The following is a 26,021-nucleotide window of genomic DNA, read 5'->3' as shown; positions in this document are numbered from 1 at the left end:
CAAGAGTGTGGACAGGGCCGGTTTCAAGGGGCAGCCAGGTGGGGCACTGGCCTGAGGGCCCCTGAGGCTACAGGAGCCCCTGAGGGGCCCCTCTGCTCCCCTTCCATGATTTGCAGCAGGATCGCTGCTGCGGATCGCACAGCGAGAGCTTCAGAGCTCCGCCAATCCCTTGCTTAACTTACCTTGTTTTGCGGTTGCGCATGCAGTGGTGCCCTTAAGAAAGATGGCAGCTGAGGTTTTCCTAAGGGGCTAAAGCTTCTGCCGCCATCTTGGCTGATGGCATGCATGTGTGCTGCGCGCTGACATCCCTGCCATGAAACCAAGATGGTGGCAGAGGCTTCAGCTCCTTAGGGAAACCTCAGCCACCATCTTTCGTAAGGGCACTGCTGCGTGCGCAACTGCAGAACAAGGTAAGTTAAGCAAGGGAATGGCAGAGCCCTGAAGCTCTCGCCATGCGTGAATCACGGAAAGGTTGGGCTGGGGCCTGCGGCAGGCTTTTGCCCAAGACTCCAGTGTGTCTGGGGCTGGCAACAAGTGCAGATAAGTAGCACAGAATTGCAGGGATGGTGCCAGGATGGCTAAAGCTGAGAATAAGCTGAGGTTGGCGAGAGATGCCAAAAGCAACAACAACAAACTTTCTTTAGGTACATCCATAGTAATAGACAGAGAAAAGTAATGGTGGTATAGCTACTCAGTGAGGATGGCAAAATGATAACATATGGCAAAGAAAAGACAGAAGTGTTCAATGCCTACTTTGGCTCATTCTCCCAAAAGAGGGTCTATCACCCTGCTGGCAAAAATGAAGTTGAAGGGGCAGGATTGCAGCTTGAAATTGATAGACAAATGGTCAAGGAATACCTGATCACTGTGAATGAGTTCATATCTGCAGAGCCCGATGATCTGCATCCTGCAGTATTGAAGGAACCGGCTAAAGAACTCTCAGAACCATTGTCTATTATCTTTGCAAATTGTAGAGGATGGGCAAAGTGGATGACTGGGGGAAGGCTAAAGTTGCCATTGGCCAAATTCACACCAGACATTTATTCCATATTATTCCACTTTAAACAGTCATGGGTTTGTGAATTTGTGAAGAGTGCTGAAAGCTGTTAGAAGACTCCTGTTCCCCTCACAGAGCCACAATTCTCAGACTTTTCTGGGAAGAAGAAATGACTGTTAAACTATTCTAGAAAACTATAGCTCTGTGAGAATAGGGGTCTCCTAACAACTCTCAGCACCCTTCACAGACTACACTTCCCATGATTCTTTGGGGAAGCCATGACTGTTCAAAGTGGAATAAAAGTGGAATAAATGTCTGTGTGAATGTGGCCCCCATCTTCAAAAAAAAGAAAGGAACCTGGGAACTACAGACCAGTCATCACATCAATCCCTGGAAAAATTCTGGACCAGATTACAAAGTGGTCAATCTGTAAGCACTTTGAAAACAATGCAGTGATTACTAGAAGACAACATGGATTCATCAAGAACAAATCTTGCCAGACTAATCTTATCTCATTTTTTGATCAGATAACCTCCCTGGTAGACTGTGGGAATGCTGTGGACATAATATATCTCAACGTCATCAAAGCTTTTCACAAAGTGCCCCATGATTTTCTGATTAGCAAGCTAGCTAAATGTGGGCTGGATGGAACAACTATCAGGTGGATCCATAGTTGGCTACAGAATTGTACTCAAAGAGTGCTTATCAATGGCTTTTTCTCAAGATGGGGGGAGGTAATGAGTGGGGTACCACAAGGCTTGGTTCTGGGCCCAGTGATCTTCAACATTTTTATTACTAAATTGGATGAGGAGGTGCAGGAAATGCTGATCAAATTTGCAGATGATACAAAATTGGGAGGTATAGTTAATAACCTGAAAGACAGAAACAGCATTCAAAGGGACCTTGATAGGCTAGAGCATTGGGCGGAAAACAAAAGAATAAAATTTAACAGGGATAAGTACAAAGTTCTTCACCTAGGAAAAAGAAACCAAATGCACAGTTATAGTTAATGTAAACTGCCCAGAGAGCTTCAGCTATGGGGCAGTATATAAATATAATAAATAAATAAATAAGATGGGGGATACTTGGTTCAGCAATACTACATGTGAGATGGATCTTGGAATAGTTGTTGATCACAAGCTGAATATGAGCCAACAGTGCAATGTGGCTGCAAAAAAGGCAAATGCTATTTTAGACTGCATCAACAGAAATATAGTTTCAAATCGTGTTCCCCCCTGTTTGGCACTGGCTAGGCCTCATCTTGAATACTGTGTCCAATTCTGGACACCACACTTTAAGAAGGATGCCAACAAACTGGAACATGTTCAGAGGAGGGCAACAAGGATGATCAGGGGACTGGAATCAAAGCCCTATGAGGAAAGACTGAAAGAACTGGGCATTTGTCCTTGAGAAGAGAATACTGAGGGGAGATATGATAGCACTCTTTAAGTGCTTGAAAGGTTGCCACACAGAGGGTCAGGATCTCTTCTCGATCATTCCAGAGTGCAGGACATGGAATAATGGGCTCAAGTTACAGGAAACCAGATTTCAGCTGAACATCAAGAGAAACAGCATGTTAGAACAGTATGACAATGGAACGAATTACCTAAGGAAGCGATGGGCTCTCCGACACTGGAGGCATTCAAGAGGCCTCTGGATAGCTACCTGTTGGGTATGCTTTAACTTGGATTCCTGCACTGAACAAGAGGATGGACTTGATAGCCTTATAGTCATCTTCCAAATCGACTATTATATGATTCAATGAACTGAAAAGAGCCTTTGGCCAGCTCCAGTTCCAAAGGCAAAAGAAACCCTCTTGCACCATCTCTCGTTCTTTTAAACTATCTTCTCTTTTTCCAGTAGCTTTGAAAGTCTGTCATAACCCTTATATGATTGGATGAGACCTAGGATAGAGTACTGTCTAAGGCTGTGGAAGTCCTTGGCAAGCCTCTTTATTTAGATTTCAACAGGCATTTGTCCTATCAACTTGCTGACATTTTCTTGTCCTTTTTCTGGTTTATTTCTTAATTTTACTCTGACTGCTTTCACCCATGGGGCTGATTGCGGGCTTATCCAAACGGAGCGGGATAATCCACGGTTTCCATATTAGGTTTGTCATCTGATAGTCCTCACTTTGCCTTTAGTTTGCTCTTTCCCAATTAAAAAAAACACACTTTTTTGCACCCGCACACACAGCGGTAAGACCCCTACATTCTTTTCACTTTTTCCAAGCTCCCCCTCTAAAACCTCCCCCTATTAACCAATTGGTCAGCAAAAAAATGATGTATGCTCCTCTCCCCCTTTGCAACAAAGCACAATATGGCTGTAAAGGAGTTCTTGCCGTGGAAGGAAAGGGAGAAGGAGGGGAGTGGTCGGTTTCAGCCTGCCTCTGGAAAGCTTTGTCAATTTCATTCTACTCGCTGGGGCTTTTGCTTCAAATCATCTCACCTAGAACGGCCGCCCAGTTTGCAGGCTGGCAAAAAAAAAAATGCATCTGTGCAGTAGTTGCAGACCACTCCCCAATACCCCACCATTGTGATGATTGGTTCAATTTTCCTGGGCTTATTCTCACACATGCGCAAAAGTGCAGATATGTGATTGGCTGGAATGAGAAGGGGCAAGGGGAAACGCCCAAGAACCACCCATCAGCTGTAAAGTCCTCGGTATTGCATCCTACCTCCTGAAGGCACAGCGGATGATTCCCAATTTTAAACAGCAAATCACATTTTTGCCGGTATTGCAAGGAGCGGATTTAACCCGCAAAAATGCGTAACAGTGCAAGACGTCATTTGGATGACTGAAAAATAATGAACACACATAGCGGGCATGTCACACATTTTGCAGTCATCTGGATGAGCCCTGCATTAGTTTAAAGGATTAAAAAGGAAGCACTTCTGTCCGGATTTCTAAATCCCGTTTCACACTGTAGTACCTGTTGCGCCAAGGAACAGCAGTTTTCGCAGTCGATATGCCGGCATTTTGCGCAACGGTCTTTCACACAGCTCCAATGAACAGAGCCTCGTCTTCATCCCTCTCCTGTTATACACATGAGCACTAGTTCCTCCAATAGCAGCAAACGTGTCAGAGTTTTTCTCTCTCCCCTTCGTTTTAGGGGGTTTGGTATATTTCCCCCCCATCTTGGCTTTTGGGGCTCGCAGCGGCAGCACCTACTATCGTGGCTGCCGGGAGCTCGTGGAGGCAGCTCCCCTTACCATCACCATTTATTTCAGGATTCATGGCAGCAGCCACGGGGAGTTGGGGGCAGTGGCGCCGGCTTTACCAGCTGTTGGGAGCTCGCAGAGGTGGCTCCCGTTACCCTTGCTATTATCCATACTGCAGCTCATGGCTGTGGCTCCAGTCAACGGTGGGTGAAGAAGCGCCTGATAATGCACCTCCCTTCATCCTTTTCTGGCCCCAGTCGTTCGGTGGTGGTGGTGCCTGTTAAGGAGGCTCACCTAGAGCTTCGGACTGCAGCCCAGGGGCAGCTCCTGGTCATTTTCCTCTTCTGTTTTTAAGGTGTCTCCTGCTCATTTCCCCCCTCTGCTTTAAGGCAGCTCCTGCTCATTTTTCCCGTGTTCCACACTGCATGCTAGGATGCCTGTCACATGAGTGGCTGTAACTAGCGAAAAACTCCCCAGAGGTTCCATGTTCCCAGCCTTGCAAACAAATTGTTTCTGGTATCATTTGTCATGGAAATTAGCACTAAACTTCCACTACATTCCACCAGAATTCTGGAGCTACCTGGTATGTTGTGTGAAAGGTCAAATATAATGCAGAAACTAACGGGTAAGAAACTGTCAGAATAACGGAATAAAGTGCAGTGTGAAAGCACCCTCTGTTGCATTTAATTTTACTCTGTTACATTTAAATCTTACATTTCTTCCAAAGAGCTAAAGTCAGCATACATTGTTTGCCCACTTGATCATCACAACACCTTCATCCAACACTGTGGTCTCCTGATGTCTGGCCTTTCTATGGACAACAGAAGGACAGGGAGTAAAAACAACCCGCTATATAAGACAGTGGAAGAAAGGGTAGCAGCAGCCTTCTGTTCTCATGCAGTTATTCTTCAGCAGCAGCTTCAGCCAAGGGAGAGACAGAATGGGGGTTCAAGCACATAAGAGCAAGGTAAACTGCATGGTCTGGTCACACCCACAGTTTCCTGTATAGGCAACCTCCCCCCCCATTTGATTCACCTGATCTTTTCAGCGTTATTTCATTTTGGTACCAATTGCAGATCTCTTGGGTCTCAAATCAGTGCCATAATAGTTTCCCACCTTCTGAGGAAGTGATCCTGGAGGAAGATGTTGAACTTACTATTTGGGAATTGATTGTGGATGGAACGTATAGCATTATGTTACTGATTTTCAAAAGTGCTCCCTGTTTTGCATTGGGACATATACTGTAATTTGAACAATAGCTTGGCTCCGGTAGCATAGCTGTACTTTATCCTTACTTCAGGGTTTCATTGAACTTGGTGAGACTTACTTCCAAGTGAAGATAGGAAAAGACTGAAAGCTTATTAATTACAAGAAGATGAAACATGGATTTTATTTATTAAGTTTTGGAATAGTGCTTTTAACAACATTCACCCACATACAATATTTCTCTAAGATGACATCAATAACATATGATCTTCCCATTTAGCGCATGCATATCCATATCGAGAGGAGATATACCGAGCTAACCCTTGCAAAACCTGGCACAAGAAAGGATTGTGGCCTTTGCTGATCTGTTACCCACCCAGTTCTTCATTCTGGAACTTGGTTACTCCTTCACCTAGAGCTAGCTCAGCCAGGATATTGAAAAGAGTTTCTGGAGTTGATTCATTGAGAATCTGAACTATATTCTCCTGTCCTAATATTTGTCAACCCATGTACAAATAGATGGCAATTAAATCTACAAATAGATGGCAATTAAATTGTTTTACATGCACACGAGGGGTTTTAGGAAGTATGGTTTTTTTCAAGCTCTGATTATTTATCATTATTTAGCTAGAGCATTGGTACCCCACTCCTCAGCCAAAAAGGCTTTCAGAATGGCATACATACAATCAGTTAAAACAAGACAATCTCTGTCTGGAGGCTTACAGTCTAAAATGAAAAAAATGACACACAAGGAGAAAGAGACAGGGAGGGAAGAAGAAAAAAGCAAACTCAGGCACCAATTCTTGGACAGTAGTTCTTAAAACAACCAGTTGCAGTCGAGGGGCGAAATAAAACACAGAGACGTCAGCTTGGGTTGAACAAGGGCCACTTTATTAAATTACATTAAACAAAAACTCAATTTAAAGTGACCTGCAGAAGGAAAACCTAGGTGCGGGAACTGTCTCTAAGCAAGTATCTTGCCATACAGCTCTCGGGCGACCAGCCCCTGCCGGAGGAAGGGCAAGCCCATGTGCTTACCTTTACCCAGGCCACACCTTGTAGGTGAGTAGGGGGGCCTTCCTACGTCATCCCCACCCAGGGCTGGATAACCCTTGGGTAGATGAGATAAGTTGGCCCCAGAGGCAGCCCATATCCTGCCCTCAAGCTGGAAAGCTCTGACAGACAGGCCTCCGAAACCGCCAATCACCTCCAAAGGTGCCTAAGGGGGCCACCTAGCTGTCCTTACCTATTTCCCTTCCCGCACCTTCCCACCACAAAAGGGGGACAAATCTCTATTTAGTCCCCCTTTACCCCACTGCCGAGAAGAACCTCTCGCAGACACCTCTGCAGGTCTTTCAGGAAGAAGTCGTTACCTGCATCAGACAGGTGAATGCCATCGGCCCTGTATAGTTCAACCTCTGAATGCTGAATATGGGGATGCAGAATGGCTAAATCCCCGTGCCCAAGAAGAGCCAACCGAATATGCCGGTTGACCCTCTTCCGTGCTCTATCGAGCGCCCATGGATTCCATACCCCATGCCACACCCTACGTGGGAGCAAGTCTGACCATAGCAGACGTAGCGAAGGCCACCTTTGCCTTATCACCTGCATGTCCTTACATGCCTGAACCCTGAGGGCCTTGCCTTGCAGCAAACCAAGGTCATTACCACCCAGGTGAATGACCACCACGTGCGGGGCCGTCCGCACTACATCCTGCTGGAACAGAGTGGGTAGGAGCCCCTCCCAATGCATTCCTCGCCGGCCAAGCCACTGTACTGTAGCCCAACAACTGAGGCCCAGCTGCGAGCCCATGCTCGACCTCGCTGCCCTCCGGGCTGCCCAGAAGATCATGCTGTGGCCGCATATGAGGATGCGCGTCTGCTCCCTCCCCGTCCAGCAACCTGTCAAAACAAATAAAACTTATTAGGCTTCCGCATTTCCAAGCCCTCTAAAAGGGGCGAATGCAGCCCTTAAAGGCACCAGAGGACCAACATCCAACTGCCTGTACTCTTGTTTGGGGAAAACCAATACCTGCTGCCGTAGAAGCAGCTCCAATTCTGAATGAATGGGTTCCAAACTGTGAGGGGTCAAACCTCAGCTTATGCAATGCTTGCTTTGTTAATGCCCCAAACTGGTATTTTGTGAGGGGAACCTCACTTGCATGGGTAAATAAATATCCATCCCTCGGTCCCCTATCTGCCAAAATTGCTTGTAAAGCCCGCACTGGGCAGAGGGTAGGTGTGATGCTTCCTTCCCTGGCTCTCTCTGTCAGGTTCCTACCTGCTCGTGGTTACTGCCTGTCTCTAGGCACCACCAGGGACTCCACCAGTCCGGACCGCTCTCTCTTATGATTTCTCTCCCCGCTCTAGCACAGATCTCAACAGATCCCCCTGCTAGGCAACCACCAGTAACGTCCCAATACTAGTATTCCCAGAGACTCTGAATACTGGTATTGTTATTCTCTTCACCGCTGCCACCATTTGTTACAGTTCCCCTTCAGCCTTGGTCATTACCTTACCCTCCCTTCTGGTCTGTGAAACCCCAGCCAAGGATCAGGCCTTTGGTAAACCAAATTAAGTATTTATTACAGATAACAAAGCTAACAAGATTAACAAGATTTCTTCTTAAGGCACATAAGCATATGGTTTTACTCAATACTAATCCGAACTCCACCTCCCTCCTTCTTCACTCTCTCCTGACAAACAACTCTCTCAAACCCCACCAAGCAATCCACTCTTTCTCTTCTCCCCCATTCCACAATTTACCACCTCACATTCACCCAGATTTACCTGTCATCCTTTCATTTATACTGTCAGTCATTTTAAACATTCAGCCAATCATCAAGCATTCTATTGCCCATTCACTCCCCCTCCTCTTTCACTACTTACCATGTATACTCTAAACAACCAGCACTTACCATATATACACTAATATATAGGAACATCACAGTAGGCACTGTGGATGGGGCCAACATGACACGTCGTCCCTTACGCTTCTGGTCCGTCTTAGACCTTCTCAGATTTATGCAAGCACAACCCCCTTCCATGGTAATATCTGCCAATTGAAGGGCACAACGAGATAGGTCTCGCTTGGAGCCAGCTACCACTTCTCCAATTCGAAAGGCACCAAAAAACAGTGTGAGGGCCACTGCCTGAAATAGTAAGGCTTCATAGCTGGAGGAGCAAAGTTTGTCCCACTGGCCACTCAAGGCTATTAAAATGTCGACTGAAATAGGTCGACGGGAATCAGGCGTGGCAGGATGCTCCCTAGCCCACCCTGCCAACATGCGGCGGACCCTAAAGTCCCCTGCATAATCCTGAAAACCACCTGCCTTTGCTAAGAATGACAGCGGGAGAGGGTGACACCAACCCCGGCTCCTGGGTTATCACGGCCTGTTTCAGAGCAGGAAGCCACTCTGGGGACTACCACTGGGGGGGCTACCAGGCCAAAGCGAACAAAAGCAAAGGCTCCAGGTGGCTCAAATGTGGGGCAGCAGCAAGGGGCTAACAGCAATATCCTTGCTTTGAGTTTAGCGAGGCTTGACGCTCTTGAGACCCGCCCTGACTCTACCCAGATGGTGAGTGATGGGCCAGTGGCTCCCCCTGTGCCAATAGCGGCAATAGGGACTGGAGGAGAGGTGGCGACTGTGACGCCCTTCCCTGGCTCTCCCTGTCAGGATCCTACCTGCTCGTGGTTACTGCCTGTCTCTAGGCACCACCAGGGACTCCACCAGTCCAGACTGTCCTTTTTTATGGTTTCTCTCCCCACTCTAGCACAGATCTCAACAGATCCCCCTGCTAGGCAGCACCACCAGTCACGTCCTATAACCAGTAGTCCCAGAGACTCGGCCTGAGTCTCCCTCAATTAGGTTACCTCTGTGACTGCGTGCTTAAGCTGTCCCGATCCCTTCGATTTACTCAGACTGCTTGTGGTGTTATTCTTCCCTTCCCCGCTGCCACCATTTGTTATCCTTCAGCCTTGGTATTTACCTTACCCTCCCTTCTGGTCTGTGAAACCCCAGCCAAGGATCAGGCCTTTGGTAAACCAAAAGTATTTATTGAATAACAAAGATAACAAGATTTCTTTAAAAGGCACTTAAGCATATGTTTACATGTATTCCTGAGGTACTGGTCTTAGTATTAATCCAAACTCCACCCTCTCCTCACATCCACCAACTGTCCACACAATCTCCTCTCAAAACCCACCAAAACAACCCACTAACATTCACCACCACCCAGATTCCACTGTCATTCTTTCTTTTATACTGTCAGCCATTTTAAACATTCAGCCAATCATCCAACATTCTACTGCCCATTCACTCCCCCTTCCTCTTTCATTCTACTTACCATGTATCTCCTATACAAACAGCACTTACCCTATTTACACTAATACAGGAACATCACAGAGACACCCCAGACTAGAGTGACATCAACAGCTGTGGTGGACTGCCCCGTTGCTGGTTTGGCTGCGCTACTGGTGGGAACAGGTGAGTCTGCCAGGTCTGCTCTGGCCACTGGGTCGCCAGGCTGGGGGTGGACTTTTCAAGGCCCATGGGTTACCAGTCCAGGGAAGTCCTTTCCCAGCAGGGTCCCTATCTCCAGCATCATATAAGCCAATCAGCATGAAAGGGGAGTGTGTTAGCCACTGAGAAGAGTCTTATAACTTGCTTCCTTGACCTTTCCTGCTGATTGGAGCTGATCAGTGATAGCGAATGAGTCATCTGTTCTAAAGCCTCCATGTGCATCAAGATGGCAGCCCATGGCGGCGCCGTCTCCTCATCCGAGGAGCCAGGTGCCGGGGGAGGGCGTTTTTGTGGCTGTCTAACTATTGTCAATGTCAGCAACATGCCGTGCCCAAAAAAGCATATTGAAACGAAGGCACTGGAGAACAAAAACCCGGACAAGGCTCATAACCCTGGCGTTCCTAGATGTAAGGGAGTTGATAACTGTTGGTCAGTGAAGCATGCTGTGAGACTCACAGACAGGGTTTTTAGCAAAGAGAGTGAAACCTGAAGCAGAAGGGTTAAGCTGTGGGAACAGAGTGCCAGGTTTGCCAAGGTCAGTAGCTGGCTGGGAAGCCTGATAAGGTGGGATGCTTGGAAAAGCTCAGTGTGGGGGAAAAGCTGTCTGTGAAGAGAACTGTGTCTAATGTCTTTGCCTAGTAAAGACTCTTACAAGAAACTTGCCTGGCCTGGCTTATTCCTGTTCTATACAACTCTTGGATTCCATCCTTGTATGATCTATACACGCACGCGCAACAGGGGTTATGGGCCCAGCTTATCATACAAGGTAGCGGGTTCGAGAGTGTTGACGTGACGTTGTTGCAGAGAGAAACAAAGTGCAAGAAAGAGGCAAGTAAGAGTGGGCAACATGGCTGTAAACCAATTATCCGGGATGCCGATGGAGAGACTGAATGCTGTAAACTACTCCAGCTGGAAATGGAGAATGAGAGCAGTTCTGATTAAAGAAGATTTGAATGATGTTGTAGAAAACCCCCCTCCGGCAGCTCCTTCAGCAGCGTGGTTGAAGAAAGACGAGAAAGCGAAGGCTTTTATTACTCTGGGGCTGTCTGATTCTCAACTGTTGCTGGTGAGTAATGAGCCGACAGCTAATCAGATGTGGGAGAAGCTAAGAGCCGCTCATGTGCAGCAAACTGCTGGGAGCAGGCTGTGTTTAGCACGGAAACTTTATCAGATGCGTTTTACAGATGAAGTGACTATGACAGAGCATCTGGCTGAATTTCGTAGATTAAATGCTGAGCTGCAAGATAGAGGAGTGCATCATAGTGACATTCAGATGGTCTATATACTGTTATCTTCATTTGATCAAAAATGGGATGTCCTGGTCTTGAGTCTGGAAACTTTACCCGACGGACATCCGAATTTGGAATTTGTAGAACAGAAACTTCAACAAGAGAGGAATAGAAGACAAGAGAATAAGAAAACTGAGTTAAAAGAGACTGTGGCTGTACAACAACAACAAAATCAAAGAAGCAGGCAAGAGAATAAAATATGTTACTTTTGTGGGTCCCGTGGACATATACAGAGACATTGTTTAAAGAAGAGGAATAACAGGGACTTTGGAAGTCAGAGAACAAGCGTGAACTTTGTTACTAAGGAGGACAATAAACTCATTAACTCTAAGTGGCTTCTCGACAGTGGAGCGTCTAATTGCCTAATCACAGACTCTAGTTTATTTTACACTTCAAAGCCGACGCAGGAGAAGATTTATCTGGCTGACGGATCGACTCAGGACGCGATTGCAAAAGGCACGCTCAGGTTGAGTACTTTGGGAACTATATTAACAGATGTGTTATTGGTTTCTGGTTTAAAATATAACATTCTATCAGTAAGAAAATGGGCTCAAATAGGTTGTAAAGTTACATTTGAAGGGGATAGATGTTTTGTGAGAAAGGATGGTGAAATATGCATGCAAGGGAAATTACAGAACCAAATGTTTATGGTTGAGTGCAATCTTGATAAACCCACGTGTGCTTGGATAGGAGTTAATAAAGATAAACATGATAATTGTTTACATGAATGGCACAGAAAATTAGCACACGCACATTTCCAAAAGATACAAAACACCCCAAAGCATAGTCAAGATTTGATATTAACACATTGTGAGCATGTGGATGAGTGTGAAGTATGCTATAAAACAAAAATGACTGTGACTCCGGTAAATAAGAGCTGTGAAAGCACGACCACTGAACCCTATCAGCTCATACATGTGGATTTGGCTGGACCTTTCCAGTGCTCAAAAGGTGGAGCAAGGTTTTATTTAGTGATTGTGGATGACTTCTCCAGATTTACACATGTATTCTTATTGAAAAAGAAAAGTGAAGCAGAAGAGAAATTGAAGGCATTTATACAGAGAACAGAGACACAATATGGGGTTGTTATCAAAAATATCAAATCAGATCAAGGTGGAGAATTTACCAGTAATTCATTTAAAACATATTTGGAAAAGAAGGGAATAATACAGAGTCTCACTGCTCCCTTCAGCCCATCCTCCAACGGAACTGCAGAGAGGAGGAACCGGTCATTGCAGGATTCAATGAGAGCCATGCTAGCAGATGCTGATATGAATAACACTTATTGGGGTGAATGTATTCTGTACACTGTTTATATTCAGAACCGTCTCATGCACAGAACAATAGGCATGTCTCCCTATGAGAAATTGACTGGAAGAAAGCCCAGGGTGAAACACATAGAACGTTTTGGGGCAAAATGCTGGGTACATGTTGCAAAACAGAAAAGGCATGGTAAATTAGGCTCAAGAGCTCAGGCAGGACGCATTTTGGGATTTCAGAATTCATATTATAGAGTTTGGTTGCCTGAGAAACAACAAGTAGTGTTAAGCAGAAGTATAAAGGTGATAGATAAACCTTGGAGAGACAATCAAACAGTTATCCTAGATAGTGCAAGCAAGCAGGAAGCAGCAGATGTTACTTTTGGGCAGCAAATTCCATTAAAAACTGCATTGACTGATCTAATACACGGTGGCAAACGTACTGTAAAAAGGCTGAGACGTGAAGACATGGCAATGCAAGATACAGAAATGCCAAGTACCAGTGCAGACACAGGTGCAGGTCCAAGTAAAATAGAGAGTGAGGAAGAAATGGAAATAGATAATGTTAGAAGGTCAGAAAGAAAAACGAAAGGTCAACCACCTCAGAGATTCACATTTAATGTTACACAACAGAATAATGAAACAGATGAATATCCAGTAGAATGGGAAAAAGAAGGACCAATAGATAAAGAAACATGTGGAAGTTTTGTGTTGAGGAATGAAATATAAATGTATTATCAAATAAAAGTGAACAAAATGACTCTGTAAAACCTGTGTGAATAAAGAAATAAAGAAACAAGAACTGAACTGAAAATGTAAATAGAAACTGTAAGAAAACAAACCATGTACTGATATGTATTGTAATGAAAAGTTAATATTGTAGAAATGTAATGATGAACAATGAAGTTTTGTAATCTGTAAGTCTCAGGTAGGAGCTGTTGGTCAGTGAAGCATGCTGTGAGACTCACAGACAGGGTTTTTAGCAAAGAGAGTGAAACCTGAAGCAGAAGGGTTAAGCTGTGGGAACAGAGTGCCAGGTTTGCCAAGGTCAGTAGCTGGCTGGGAAGCCTGATAAGGTGGGATGCTTGGAAAAGCTCAGTGTGGGGGAAAAGCTGTCTGTGAAGAGAACTGTGTCTAATGTCTTTGCCTAGTAAAGACTCTTACAAGAAACTTGCCTGGCCTGGCTTATTCCTGTTCTATACAACTCTTGGATTCCATCCTTGTATGATCTATACACGCACGCGCAACAATAACATGGACCGTGGCCATGTTATCACACCAAAAATGGACCATAGAGTTCCTCAGCCTCTTGGCCCATAAATAAACAGCCACCACTATAGGGAAGAATTCCAGAAAGGTTACACTCTGTCCCTGGCAATTACTGTCATAACTAAAACAGATTGAAGATTGTAGGCCATGAAGGCCAGCCGGGAGTTGGAGGCCATGAAGGCCAGCTGGGAATTCGAGTATGGGATTGTGAAACCAACAGGGGAAAACACCATAACACAGACAAACCTCCCCTTAAACTGGGTAGCCTGCAAACAAAGTTTGTAGTACCTTGAGTCTAACTTGAGTCTAACCTGAGCAGCTTATGCTGGTGGCTTCTTCTTACCCCTTTGAAGGCCTCTTGCCTCTTATCTCACTGTTGCACATATCCTTCTGCAAAGGGAAGGAAATCATTTATGAGTAAGTACACCTTACGAACTACTATTTTGTTGCAGCTAATCCAGTTACCCCAAAGCACAGAGACTGAGGATATGCTGCTGTCACCAATAGTTGGACCCACTGCAGCTTTTTCCTAGCGGGTTTCCAAAGCACCAATCAGAATAGAAATTGCAACATTTGCATGCTATATTGATTTCAAGTAACTGATATCCTACATATTAAAATAGACATGCCAATCTAAAAGTTGCATGCTATATATGACTTCAGGTAAATGATATCAGAAATGTTGTTGTAAAATTATCAAGAAAGAATGAAGAGTCTGCCTGAATCTTAAAAGGCAGCTTCCGTGTCACAATAGTCTAAGATCCTGTCAAGACCACCCCCTGTTTTAGTAAGGTCTAAAATCCTAGAAATGAGGATAAGAGCCTAATAAGTAGCCTGTCTTTCCTCTTTATTCCTATCCACCCATCAAGCCACATTATCATCTGCTAGACCTTCAGTTCCCTGCAGAAGTTTACATATTCCTCTTTGAATATAACAAATGCCATATGCTTTGTTGTTGATATGAGACCAAACTCAAATAAATACAACTTCTGTCTCAGAGTTAACAAGGAATGTGTAACTGACACGTGGAAAAGGATCACTGTCATCTAAGTTATGGTGATGTAGACGTTTTCTAGCAAACCCTGTCATCTCTGCACACCATTAGTATCCAAATCTGAAGACCGAAAGGCCCTACAAAGGCCACATGTAATATAATAACAATAAAATTAGCTACCTCAACCTAATATTTTCCTGGTCCTAGCAGGAAGTCAGAAGCCTAACCAAAGAGCTCTGCACCCTCCAAAGCAGCCACCATGTAATAAAATTAATAGAATAAAGTACCTTGAACTTAATATAGGCCCGAGCCATGCAAAGGTCGTAAGCCTAACCAAAGAACCCTGCACAATGGCCAAGAGAGGCTGCCAATGTGTCAACCACATCCTTCACCGTCTTGCGCCCCCTACCTAGGCTGAACTCACACCCAGCCTTGGCAACCCAAAGGGGAGGAATAGGGCCTGGAGGCCCGAAAGGCCTGTGCAGCCTCCTCTCCCATAATTAGTTCTAAGCCTGCAGCCCACGGCTATTGGGAAGATTTGAACCCTGATCTCCCGGGTTGCAGTCCAAACCTCAACCACTACACCAAAACCTATCCCAGGCGTATGGGTGGGGTAATTTAAAAATGCCCAAAGGTCTGCATTTTATGAGGGGACCTCTCACACACACACCATTTCCTTTCTTGGGTGGCATTGCTTTAAATCCACCCCGACTTATAATTATGAATATTATTATTATTAATATACCCAATGACTGTATGTGTGATTCCCTTATTCCCAGTCATTGGCTTATAATTATAATTATGAAATAATAATTATTAGAAATGCTGTGTGGTGAAATTAACCTATTGTAGTTTAGCTCACAACAATAAATACACAAACAGTATCAGTGTCAAACAATGCAATACCAATATTATTATTAAACTAAAGACACTGCTTAATGTATAAAACCCCTAATCATAAGCCATGCAGCACCTATAATTTATTTATATTCAATAGAATCTAATCGTGTAATTCAGATTATAATTGTGTTGAGTTCTTGTTTAACTGGCTGCCAAGGCAGCCTTGAGGTGGTGCTGCTGGAGAGTACAGGCGTCTCCCTCCCCCACCAGCCATGTGTGCGTGTGCCAGCCACGTTTGGCTGAGTAGGCCCCTTTAACAAGGCCCACTCCAGCCGCAGCCGCTCCTCCAGGCACGCGACCACCCTGCCTGCAGCCCACACCCCTAATGGGAAAACAAGGAGGCCAAAATCGGCCTGCAAAAGGCTCCTTGCGCCGCAAAAAACTGCTGTTCTGCAGCTCCGTCTCCCAGCTGCTCTGTCCCTTGCCGTCCACGTCGCGCGAGCAAAGAGGGGGTAGGAAAGGGCAGCTGGGCTTAAATAGGCCCTTAAGCCCCGCACCCTCACGCTGCACGTCATGCGTGTGTAATAGACGCGATGCGCGACTTTGCCCTTACAGAAGATGGAGGCAGCAGCTTCGCCTCCGACTGCAACTAGGCCCCACTCATCAGTTACACGGTGAGTGAGGCTTCATCTGGTATAGAAGCAGTTCAGGGGCAGGAGGTGCCTAATGGATGGAACTGGTCTCTTGGTGAAGCTGATGTAATGAGCTCTGCTTGCCAGTTCTCCCATTGATGGAATGGCTACTGAGGGAGGGGAGACCGGATGAAGCTGGTCTTCCAGCAGAGCTGATAGAAAGAGCCCTGCTTCTCATCTCTCCACTGAGGCAGTGTAAATGGTGCCCACACTCCATCAGCCATCATTTACAACTGTTTCTAAAGTGAAGGAGATGCTATCAGTGTTGCTGTCACAATATTTTTCCACCAGGAATTGTGGGGGTTGAACCCCAAGATCCCTAGTGGGAAAATACACTAGTGCCACTATGCTGGCAATGTCTTTGGTTTGGTAACAGCCACAGGCGAAGAAGGGCAAGTGAAATTGACCTCTCCTATTTTGGAAGCTATAACACCACCCAGAACCAACAAGGTGAAATATTTCGCATTTTTGGAATGGGGATCAGACAATGCAGGCATGTACGAGAAGAATCAAGGTAGGCAGTCCACTGTGTATGGTTCAATTGCACTCCCAATTTATTGAGGAGGGATATTTGATTAATTCTCAGTTTTTAATGAGATTCCTACCATTAGCTTTCCCTATGAAAATGTTTATTTCTTTATGATATATTTTCAACTTTTCTTGCTAGTGTTGGGTTAAATTGAATCTTGGAAGAAATAAAGTTGATTTCGGTTTATTTGCCCCTTACCTGACACATCCCAGGAAGCTTTGCAGGAACAACTTTGGTTTGAAATGTAAACTGGATTCAGCTTTTTCACATGCTCATTGAGCTTTAACAGATAGGTGTCAAAGGATGGAAACCTTTGTTCCCCACATAAATGAGCCTTGCAATTGTTTATACTATGTGTCCATTCAGTGTCCTGTCCCTGGGAGTTTCAGATCTCTGGCTCCAGTCTTATCTCAAGGCTGTACACGGTCTGCAAATCCTGATTTACAAAGGGCAACATGCCCTCTAGTAATTTTGCCCCTTCCTCTCCTTCTCCCCCTCCTGTCATGACCTTTATGCCAACGTGTGATTTCTTTATGCTTTATGGAGTTCATCCCCCTGACCTGTAACCCCTCCTCGAGGGTATATAATTTGAACCTCTTTCAATAAACAGGGTCCCATTTCTGGAAGGCATCTGCTGGACAGGTTGGGTCCCCTTTGTCAAAGGTTCTTGTTGTCATTATTTCTTGGGTCTCTGGCAGTGGGTTCAAGTGGCTCAGCTCCGCACTCTTCCCGGGGTGAACACAAGGTGAGTAAGGTAAACGGACAGCTCAGAATTTTAGTTTTGACCTAACACTAGTTATTTGCTCCCTGTTGTTCAGCTCAGGTCTCAGCACAATGATGTAGCATTTAGGGAAGAAGATGCAACCCAGTAACCCAGCACTGGAGGACAAGATGGAGAAGATCTCCACTGCTACAATGTATTTTCCTTTGGTACTCAAATAGGTTGGAACAAATGACAACCAAACACTGCAAAAGACTAACATGCTGAAAGTGATAAATTTGGCCTCATTGAAACTGTCAGGTAACTTCCGGGCTAGGAAAGCCACCATGAAGCTGATAATTGCCAGAAAGCCCATATAGCCCAAGACACAATAAAACATGGTAGCTGAGCCTTCATTACATTGCAATATAATTTCCCCATTCACTGAATGCATGTCTGCATCTGTGAATGGAGGTGAAGCACTTAACCAAAGGGTGCAAATGCAAACTTGAATAAAGGAGCAGGAAAAGACGATAGAATATGACATTCCTTTCCCCACCCATTTCCTCATCCTAGATCCTGGTTTGGTTGCCATGAATGCCAGTACCACAGTAATAGTTTTTGCTAATATGCTGGAAAGGGCGACAGAGAAGATAACACCAACATCCATTTGTCGGAGAAGGCAGATTACCTGTTTTGGCTTTCCAATGAAGAGGAAGGAGCAGAGGAAGCACAGAAGGATGGAGATGAGGAGGATAAAGGAGAGGGTCCGGTTGTTGGCTTTGACTATGGGAGTGTCCTTATGCTTCAGAAAAATTCCAAGTACTAACGTTGTGACAAAAGAGAAAGTAATAGCCAAGACAGCTAAAATGATCCCTAAATTTTCTTTGTAAGAGAGGTAACTTACAACCTTGGGAACACATTGAGTTTGATCCTTATTGGGATATTGATCTTCTTCACATTTAACACAGGCATCCATATCTGGAATAAAAAGGAAGTGCTGTTTAAATATATCAGGAAGTCAACCAATTTTTATCTAAAAGCTACAACAGCCAGTGAGAGTGCTTCTTTTTGTATTCTTCCAGTACTTTGGCTGAATTTCTGAGAAAGAATTTGTGAATCAATCATGCTGACATGATGTAGATTAATGGTGTGTAAAACAATTCAACCCCCACTTGCATCGCACTGGAAGCCCTCCATACTGCTAACTGGCCCACTGCTAGCCTCCACCAATTACAGCACTTATCCTCCCACCTGCCGAATGTGCAAGCATGAGTGGATGCCTTCTGGTGGTAGTCGATGGAAGGCCCAGAAAAGGGAAGTTTGACACAGGATTTGCTGGATTCCAAGCTAGATTCAACATCTTCAAGTGATGGGTAAGGTCCATCAGACTCTCCCTGCCACTGTGAACCAGGCCAGAAGTTTGGGTTTATGTCTAAGTGTTTTGTTATGATCCATAAAATCCCTGATTCAGATCTCATATAAAGCATGAATTCAGTACATATAGACAAAATCCATTTCCCATCAACTCTAGTCCTATAGTGCAATAGTGTATATTCATCCCTTGAAGAATACCTTTCACCTGTCAAGTATTATCATTTATCATCATCATCATCTGTTATTATTCTGTGGAAGAATATTATTTGAAGTAATCAGTGGTGTACATCAATAAACTCTCAAATAAACAATAAACCAAACATCTTTTGGTTCTAGACACTTTAATTAGCTAGCTGCACTCCTATCTTATAGTTGGATACCTCCTGATTTATTACTCATTCATGGATAGCTTTTGGCAGGACTTCAAGGCAGGGCCAGATTATCCATTAGGCTTAGTAGGCTGAAGCCTAGGGGCCCGGAGCTCTTGCATTTCCCAGATGCATGGTCCCAGGCTATGGTCTGAATGCACATAAGGCCAGCTCCCTGCTGAAGCTAAGCAGGGTCAGGTCTGGTCAGTGCCTGGATGGGAGACCGCCTGGGAACCATATATAAGCTGCCTTGTGTTTCATGAAAAAAGAAAGGTGAGGTATAAATGTAATAAACAAATAAATAAATGCACTTCCAACCCAAATTCAAATTTCTGGGTGATGACCTTTACATTCATAAAGTGAAAATTGATCTAAAGAACCGCCTTCTCCCATATGAATCTACTTTAAGGTGGCCTCTTAAACATTGCCAATAAAAGGATATTGACTACCCCCATAAATATAATTTTGAAATGCTTATTCATATGCATATATACAATTTTAGAAATAATTGTGAGAATTTTAATCTCACAGAAGCCAATTCATTTTCTGCCCAAACCACTCTAAACTTTATGATCCTGATCATCCTAATTAGTTCTTAAAATAATTTACCCATATTTTCCACCCAGATGATCCAAATCCTATTTCAAAATATATTTCCTTTTAATTATCCCCATTAATCAATCGTCACATCATTACCCCTTCCAGGTTAAATTAAGCCAGAAATAAATATGGTGCAGTATTAGTGGTGCACAATTTCCTTCAGGTGTTGGTTGCTGGTTAGTGGTTTCTGCAAGACCAGCAGACTGGCAATACTTTTTTTCTGTTTTAGTCTTTATTTTCCATTTGCTCTCTTCCTCTTCCTCTTTCACTCTTTTAAATTAAGTCAAAAGCTAGCCAATGGCTAAGCTACCAGCTGGCTGTGCTATGCATGTGAACTCAAACTTCAAATGCTCCCAGAGGAACAGAAACAATGTCAATTTCATTTCATTTCCACCGGCATTACATGGAATAGGTGTAATGGGTTTAACTGCCATATATGGTGAAGAAGAAGAAGAAGAAGAAAAGAAGAAGAGGTTGCTAATCATGCATTGCATCCTGTATGTCGAGTACCAGCTGTATGAAAAGAGGGCACACTTCTAGAAAGCCCTTGCCATTCTTGGTGGTCCAGTTGAAAAACGGAAACCTAGCCCTAATCTACCCATGCTTTAAGATCTACTGAAGACGGTCTCATTGGACTTCTAATCTACTGCTTTTTTAAAAAGTGATGAAAATTGTTGCTCCCTGCAAAAGAGGCATTTATATTTCTGCCTCTTGTGAATAGTTCATATAAAAAAGTGGAGGGATGGTGCAGGAACTGAATGAGTTGGCTGAGGGCTCTTTTCATTTAGTACCAACATTTTAAAAATCCCTGCACCTGCTAAAAGCAGCATGGGTCTCTTTGCCAATAAAAAATCAAGGCTTCTGTACTGCTTCTTATCTTCAAAGAGCCCCGAACTGCTGTGAGCAACCATGGGGCTTGTAAAAACATGTTGAAATTAAATGAAAAGAGCATCCGTTCACCTCCTTTAGTTCCAAAGGTAAAAGACCACTCACTGCACTATTCCTCTCTCTCTCTGTGTGTGTGTGTCTGTGTGTGTGTCTGTGTGTCTGTGTACTGTTCCCAAGAGGCAGAAATTTTGTAGGGAGCAAGAATTCCCATGATTTTTTGTAAGCAGAGTTTGACAGACCAGTAAATGATCTCTCTGAAGACTTTCACAATTTATTTTGTTGTTGCTTTTAAATCTTCTCCAGGAGCACTTTTCATTCTGCAATTTACACATATGCAAACCTACAAGATAGTCCACCTTGGACATTGGCACAAACCATCTGCCTTACAACATCCCCAAATTTCAGCCAGTTACCTCTTACCATTTACTTCTGGAAACAAAAAAAACTACCTGGGGTCAAAAAATATGTCAGAACTGCATTGAATTTTGCCATTTGGCAAAATGGGTCTATTTTGATCTTCCCATCTTTTTTACATATATATATAAAAGATCAGGGAGAGGTAGCTAAAGACTACCTGAGCCAAATTATTCCTCCTACCTTTGCAAGGGCATACAAGCTGGAAGTTACATGACAAAGGATGGGCAAAGGAAATAGGAATAACTCAATGGTAGAGTTTAAATTGATCAAGAAGGAAGGATGCAAGATTTGTTGCTTGAAGGAAACATGGCTTCTACAGGCAAAGAAAGTTTTATTTTACATTTGGTGGGATTTATAAATCCTTTCTTTGCCCAAGCTCTCCCCCCCCCGCCACCGCCAAATGTTCTGGGGAAAGTAGGGTCCCCCCTGTTTTTATTATTATTTTATTTAGTATATCCCACCCTTCATCCCAGAAGAAGCCCAGGGCAGCAAACAAAAACACAAAAATCATCTTAAAAATGAAGATTTAAAACATATTAAAACAAAACATATTTAAACACATACTAAAACAAAACATCTTTTAAAAAAACAACTTTAAAACTTCTTTAAAAGAAAGTCCAGCACAGATGCAGACTGGGATAAGGTCTCTACTAAAAAGGATTGTTGAAAGAGGAAAGTCTTCAGCAGGTGCCAAAAAGATAACAGAGTTGGCGCCTGTCTAATATTTAAGGGGAGGGAATTCCAAAGATCCGTTTCCTATGTTGTAAAGAACAGACCTCCTCATAAGATGGTATCTGCAGGAGGCCCTTACCTGCACAGCACAGTGATCAACTTTATATATAAGGGGTAAGAAATCTTTCAGATATCCTGGTCCCAAGCTGTGTAGGCTTTCTACACCAAAACCAGAACCTTGAGCTTGGCCTGGCAGCTAATGGGCAGCCAGTGCAGTTTTTTCAGCAATGGGGTAATATGTTGGTGATACCTCACCCCTGTGAAGAGTTAAGCTGCTGCATTTTGCACCAGCTGCAGCCTCTGGCCCAGCCTCAAGGGCAGGCCCACATAGAGTGTGTTACAATAATCCAGCCTGGAGGTTACCAGTGCATGGACAACAATGGTCATCCTGGTCCAGAAACACCTGAAGCTGGTAAAAGGTACTCCTAGCCAGTGACATCAACTGAGCCTCTAGTTACAAAGAGCAACAAGGAGCATCACCAAACTATGATCCTGCTCTTTCAGAGAGAGTCTAAGGCAGGCAATTGATCAATGATTTATATTTAATCTAGCTGGGCATAACAGGCAGGTTGCAGGCAGGCTGGCTGGCTGCATTCAAAGTAGGGTACTTCCCCCCCTTTTGCCACTCTAGCAAAACAGTTCTTTGTTGCAGGTTTATAAATGGCCTCAGAAAATACCCCTCAAAGCCATTGACATTGGTTTGTTGTAATAAAGTTCAAGTTGTTTCTAAACAGTATACAGTGTTTTTGTGATATTTTTACTTTTTAAAAACTTTAAAACAGTTTTAAATGCAAATCACATCTTTTTAAAGGACCATAAATTGTGTTGTCTATTAAATATGCACAGGAAAGGGGCAAGTCTTTACTGCCCAGTAAAAATTATACTACTATAAGTGTTTTCTTGTTCTGGTGGTTTGGTTATAGTCAAGCATACCTGCACTGGCACCCTCAAAATGGTTTCTTGGGGTAAAAAATTGGAAATTTCACTGGGGTCAAAATGTACCCCCAAACCTTATAGTGTGATTTCCCCCTGGCTCAGGATGAAGGTTAAATTGCCCCATTTAAGCCAGTGTGGTGTAGTGGTTAAGGTGTTGGACTACATCCTGGGAGACCAGGGTTCAAATCCCCACGTAGCCATGAAGCTCACTAGGTGACCTTGGGCCAGTCACTGCCTCTCAGCCTCATGAAAACCCTATTCATAGGGTTGCCATAAGTCGGAATCGACTTGAAGGCAGTACATTTACATTTTTAATTTTTCAAAAGGTTGGGTTTGAAGGTTCAGCATAATCCTTATATGATTGGATAAGACCCAAGAGAGGACCTTCTCAGTGGCCTTGGAATTCCTTGGCAAGGGAAGCCTGCTGTGCCTCTTTAAAAATGTATTTCAACTTGTATTGCTGATATTATATGATCCCTTGGTGTTTTATTTATTTTAATCTGTTCTAACATTTTATGCCTTGCCTTTCTTTCAAACAGCTAAAGGTTTCATACACATTTTCCCCCATTTGATCCTCACAACAATTCTCCAAATAAATAACAAAGCAGCTGTGTTATGGGAATTTCTTGATATCTGTGCATAAATGCTTCCTACCCTTCAGGTGAGAGATCATTCCTTCTGGACATGCAGCACAATCATAGCAGCAAAATGTCTCCCCCTCCCTCTTTTTCCTGCTGAATCCAGGATAGCAGTTGTCATTGCACATGGAAAGAGGCAGTACCTGCACAGGATTATAAAGAACAGCAATAAACAATTAGCCCTCATCAGTCATTCACCTCCTTCATGATAACAATCACATGAGAGGAGAGTATATGAGGCCATTGGTAGGAGCCTTCTATACTTGTATAAGAGCCACAAAAAGCAGGTACCCTCATATGTTGCGGTATTGGGAGGCTGTACAATGGGGTATAAAGGGAGAGTAATTGGACATCAGCCTTTGATCATCCTCCATAAATATAATTGTTTACCTGGATTGGAAAGGATAATATTTAAGCCATAATACTGACCATCAAAACTACATTGCTGCCCTCATGCCCATGATACAGAAATCAGGAGAAAGATTACAAAAGTGCTTTGGAGATGAGATCTGGACCACCCCCACCCCACTAAAGTAAAAAAGTGAAATAGCAAGAGGTTTTGTGGCAATTTAGCAGAATTAAAGCTGGAATGTAATAAGATGTGAAAAGACTTGAAATTGACTACTATGTGTTATTTATTAAATTTATATTCCACCATTTCTCACATTAGGAGCCCAGGGTGGCAAACAAAACACTAAAAATACTCTAAAACATCTTAAAAACAGATTTGAAATATATTAAAACAAAATTTGGTTCTGAAACAGTAAGTGGCATTGTATGGGAAGTAGCATTCCTGGTTTTATTTCTTTTTTAAAATATGTATAGGATACTTTAAAGATATTTCATGAGGTGAAATATCTGCTATGAGAATAGGGCATAGCAGGCAAAGTAAAATAGTTTAACCTCATATTTTTATTGCATGATTACGAAGAAGAGAAGGATTTATTTATTTATGTGAAAAATAAAATCACCATTGCTTCTCTACCCCGTAAAAATGTAAATGTACTGCCTTCAAATGGATTCTGACTTATGGCGACCCTATGCATAGGGTTTTCATGAGGCTGAGAGGCAGTGACTGTCCCAAGGTCACCCAGTGAGCATCATGGCTATGTGGGGATTCGAACACTGGTGGTAGTCCAACACCTTAACCACTACACCACACTGGCTCACAATCATGAATTTGCCAAAAACATATCTGTTTTTACATACGCAAGAGTTTGCAGCTATTTCTCACCTGATTAAAACTCGGATGCCAGACAATTTGCTCATCACAAATGGCTAACTTTTTGCCTGAAGGAGCCTGAGGTTCCAATCTTCCAACTTTTATTCTACCTACTGAACCATTGGGGAACATTATCCAGTTTGTAACATCAAAATCTGCAATTAATTCTCCATTTTCATTAAAGTGCACAGTTTCTCCCATGCTGTTGTTGAAGAAAATATTACTCAGAAAGTGATGGACCTAGGTTGAAAAGTGTTGGAAATGTGACAGTGCAACTCAGCTTTGAAGCCACATGGGAGTGGGCAGATAGAGAGACATCTTCCTAGATTCCTAGACCGTTCTGTCCACTCTAACCTAAGCTGACCTTTCATTCCAGGTGTAAACTGATGCTCTTAGGGGAAACTGATTTACTTTCCCGATTCTTCTCTGATCACAGTCTTCCTTTGTTCATATTGCCAGTATGGCTCCTTAAGGAGGAGCGCAGATGCAGCAAATGTTTCTTCTGCAGCATCTCATATCTAGTTAGTCAGATATATGTCTTTCTATCTAAATGTATTTGCTGCAATAAACTTCATTTTGCTATTTTTCCCATACCAGACTCTCAGTGTGATTTCTACCAAGCTAAAGTGTAGCTACTGTTTAGAATTTACTGAACATGCTGAATTTCACAAATTGTCATTGATTATAATCAAAAGGAATATGAAGAAATGGATAACTATAATTTTCATGAGTCCCGCCTTACTATTTCTCTGGACAGCATACATATAGCTGTCTTTTCTTTCCATATGCTTCACATAGGTGGCCAATTAGATTTAAAAAAAACCCCAAAGAATACAAAAAAAAAAGCCACACAAAATCTTAATGGAACTGTATTACATAACTATACAAACTTAACCTCTGGATCAAATGCTATCCATTTTTTTAAAAAAAAAATCACATGGCTGACCCTGTTTATCCAAAAGAAAACAAGAACATCAAAGCACAACATTAACCTCCAGTTTTAACTTTTAAGCACCTGCTGAAAATCTTTCTATTCCACCAGGCTTATGCAGGCAATCAAGATTTTTTTTTTTGCAACAGTTGACCTTTGTTTTTATTGTATGTTTAATGTTTTTTATTCTATGGTGGTGGTAGTTATTTTTAACATGTTGCAAACCACTTTGATGTTTTTAACGAAACAGCAGTATATAAATATTTTTCTAAATAAAACAAATAATAAAGCAACTAACTTGCTTTTTTTAAAAAAAAAAACTGTTGAGTTGCAATTACCTGCCATGGTTGCACATTCTGAAATGCCCGTTTCTTTCCTTCTACCAACCTTCTATGCTTGGAGCTGGATTTGTATATGGCATGCAAAGCATGGGCCACAGCATAGACAGCATTGT

General features: G+C 43.3%; 2 protein-coding genes across 2 annotated transcripts in view; both read right to left on the bottom strand.

Annotated features, from left to right (window-relative positions):
• The window catches only part of LOC133367641 (vomeronasal type-2 receptor 26-like), a 30,843-nt gene extending 26,868 nt beyond the window's left edge, over positions 1–3,975 (bottom strand). The window contains exon 1 of the mRNA XM_061591737.1: positions 3,930–3,975. Within this exon, the coding sequence (XP_061447721.1) occupies positions 3,930–3,975 (46 nt within the window). The remainder of the gene's footprint in view (positions 1–3,929) is intronic.
• A 13,550-nt stretch (positions 3,976–17,525) lies between these two features.
• On the bottom strand, positions 17,526–23,551 carry LOC133367640 (vomeronasal type-2 receptor 26-like). The gene is made up of 2 exons (XM_061591736.1): positions 23,431–23,551; positions 17,526–18,439 (listed from the first exon to the last, which is right to left on the bottom strand). The coding sequence occupies exons 1-2, from the start codon at positions 23,540–23,542 to the stop codon at positions 17,526–17,528; spliced, it is 1,026 nt and encodes a 341-aa protein (XP_061447720.1). The 5' UTR covers positions 23,543–23,551.
• Between the last annotated feature and the right edge of the window lie 2,470 nt (positions 23,552–26,021).

This window comes from Rhineura floridana, chromosome 11 (genome assembly GCF_030035675.1).
Source record: "Rhineura floridana isolate rRhiFlo1 chromosome 11, rRhiFlo1.hap2, whole genome shotgun sequence".
NCBI lineage: Eukaryota > Metazoa > Chordata > Lepidosauria > Squamata > Rhineuridae > Rhineura > Rhineura floridana.
This window is presented reverse-complemented; position numbering and strand designations above follow the sequence as displayed.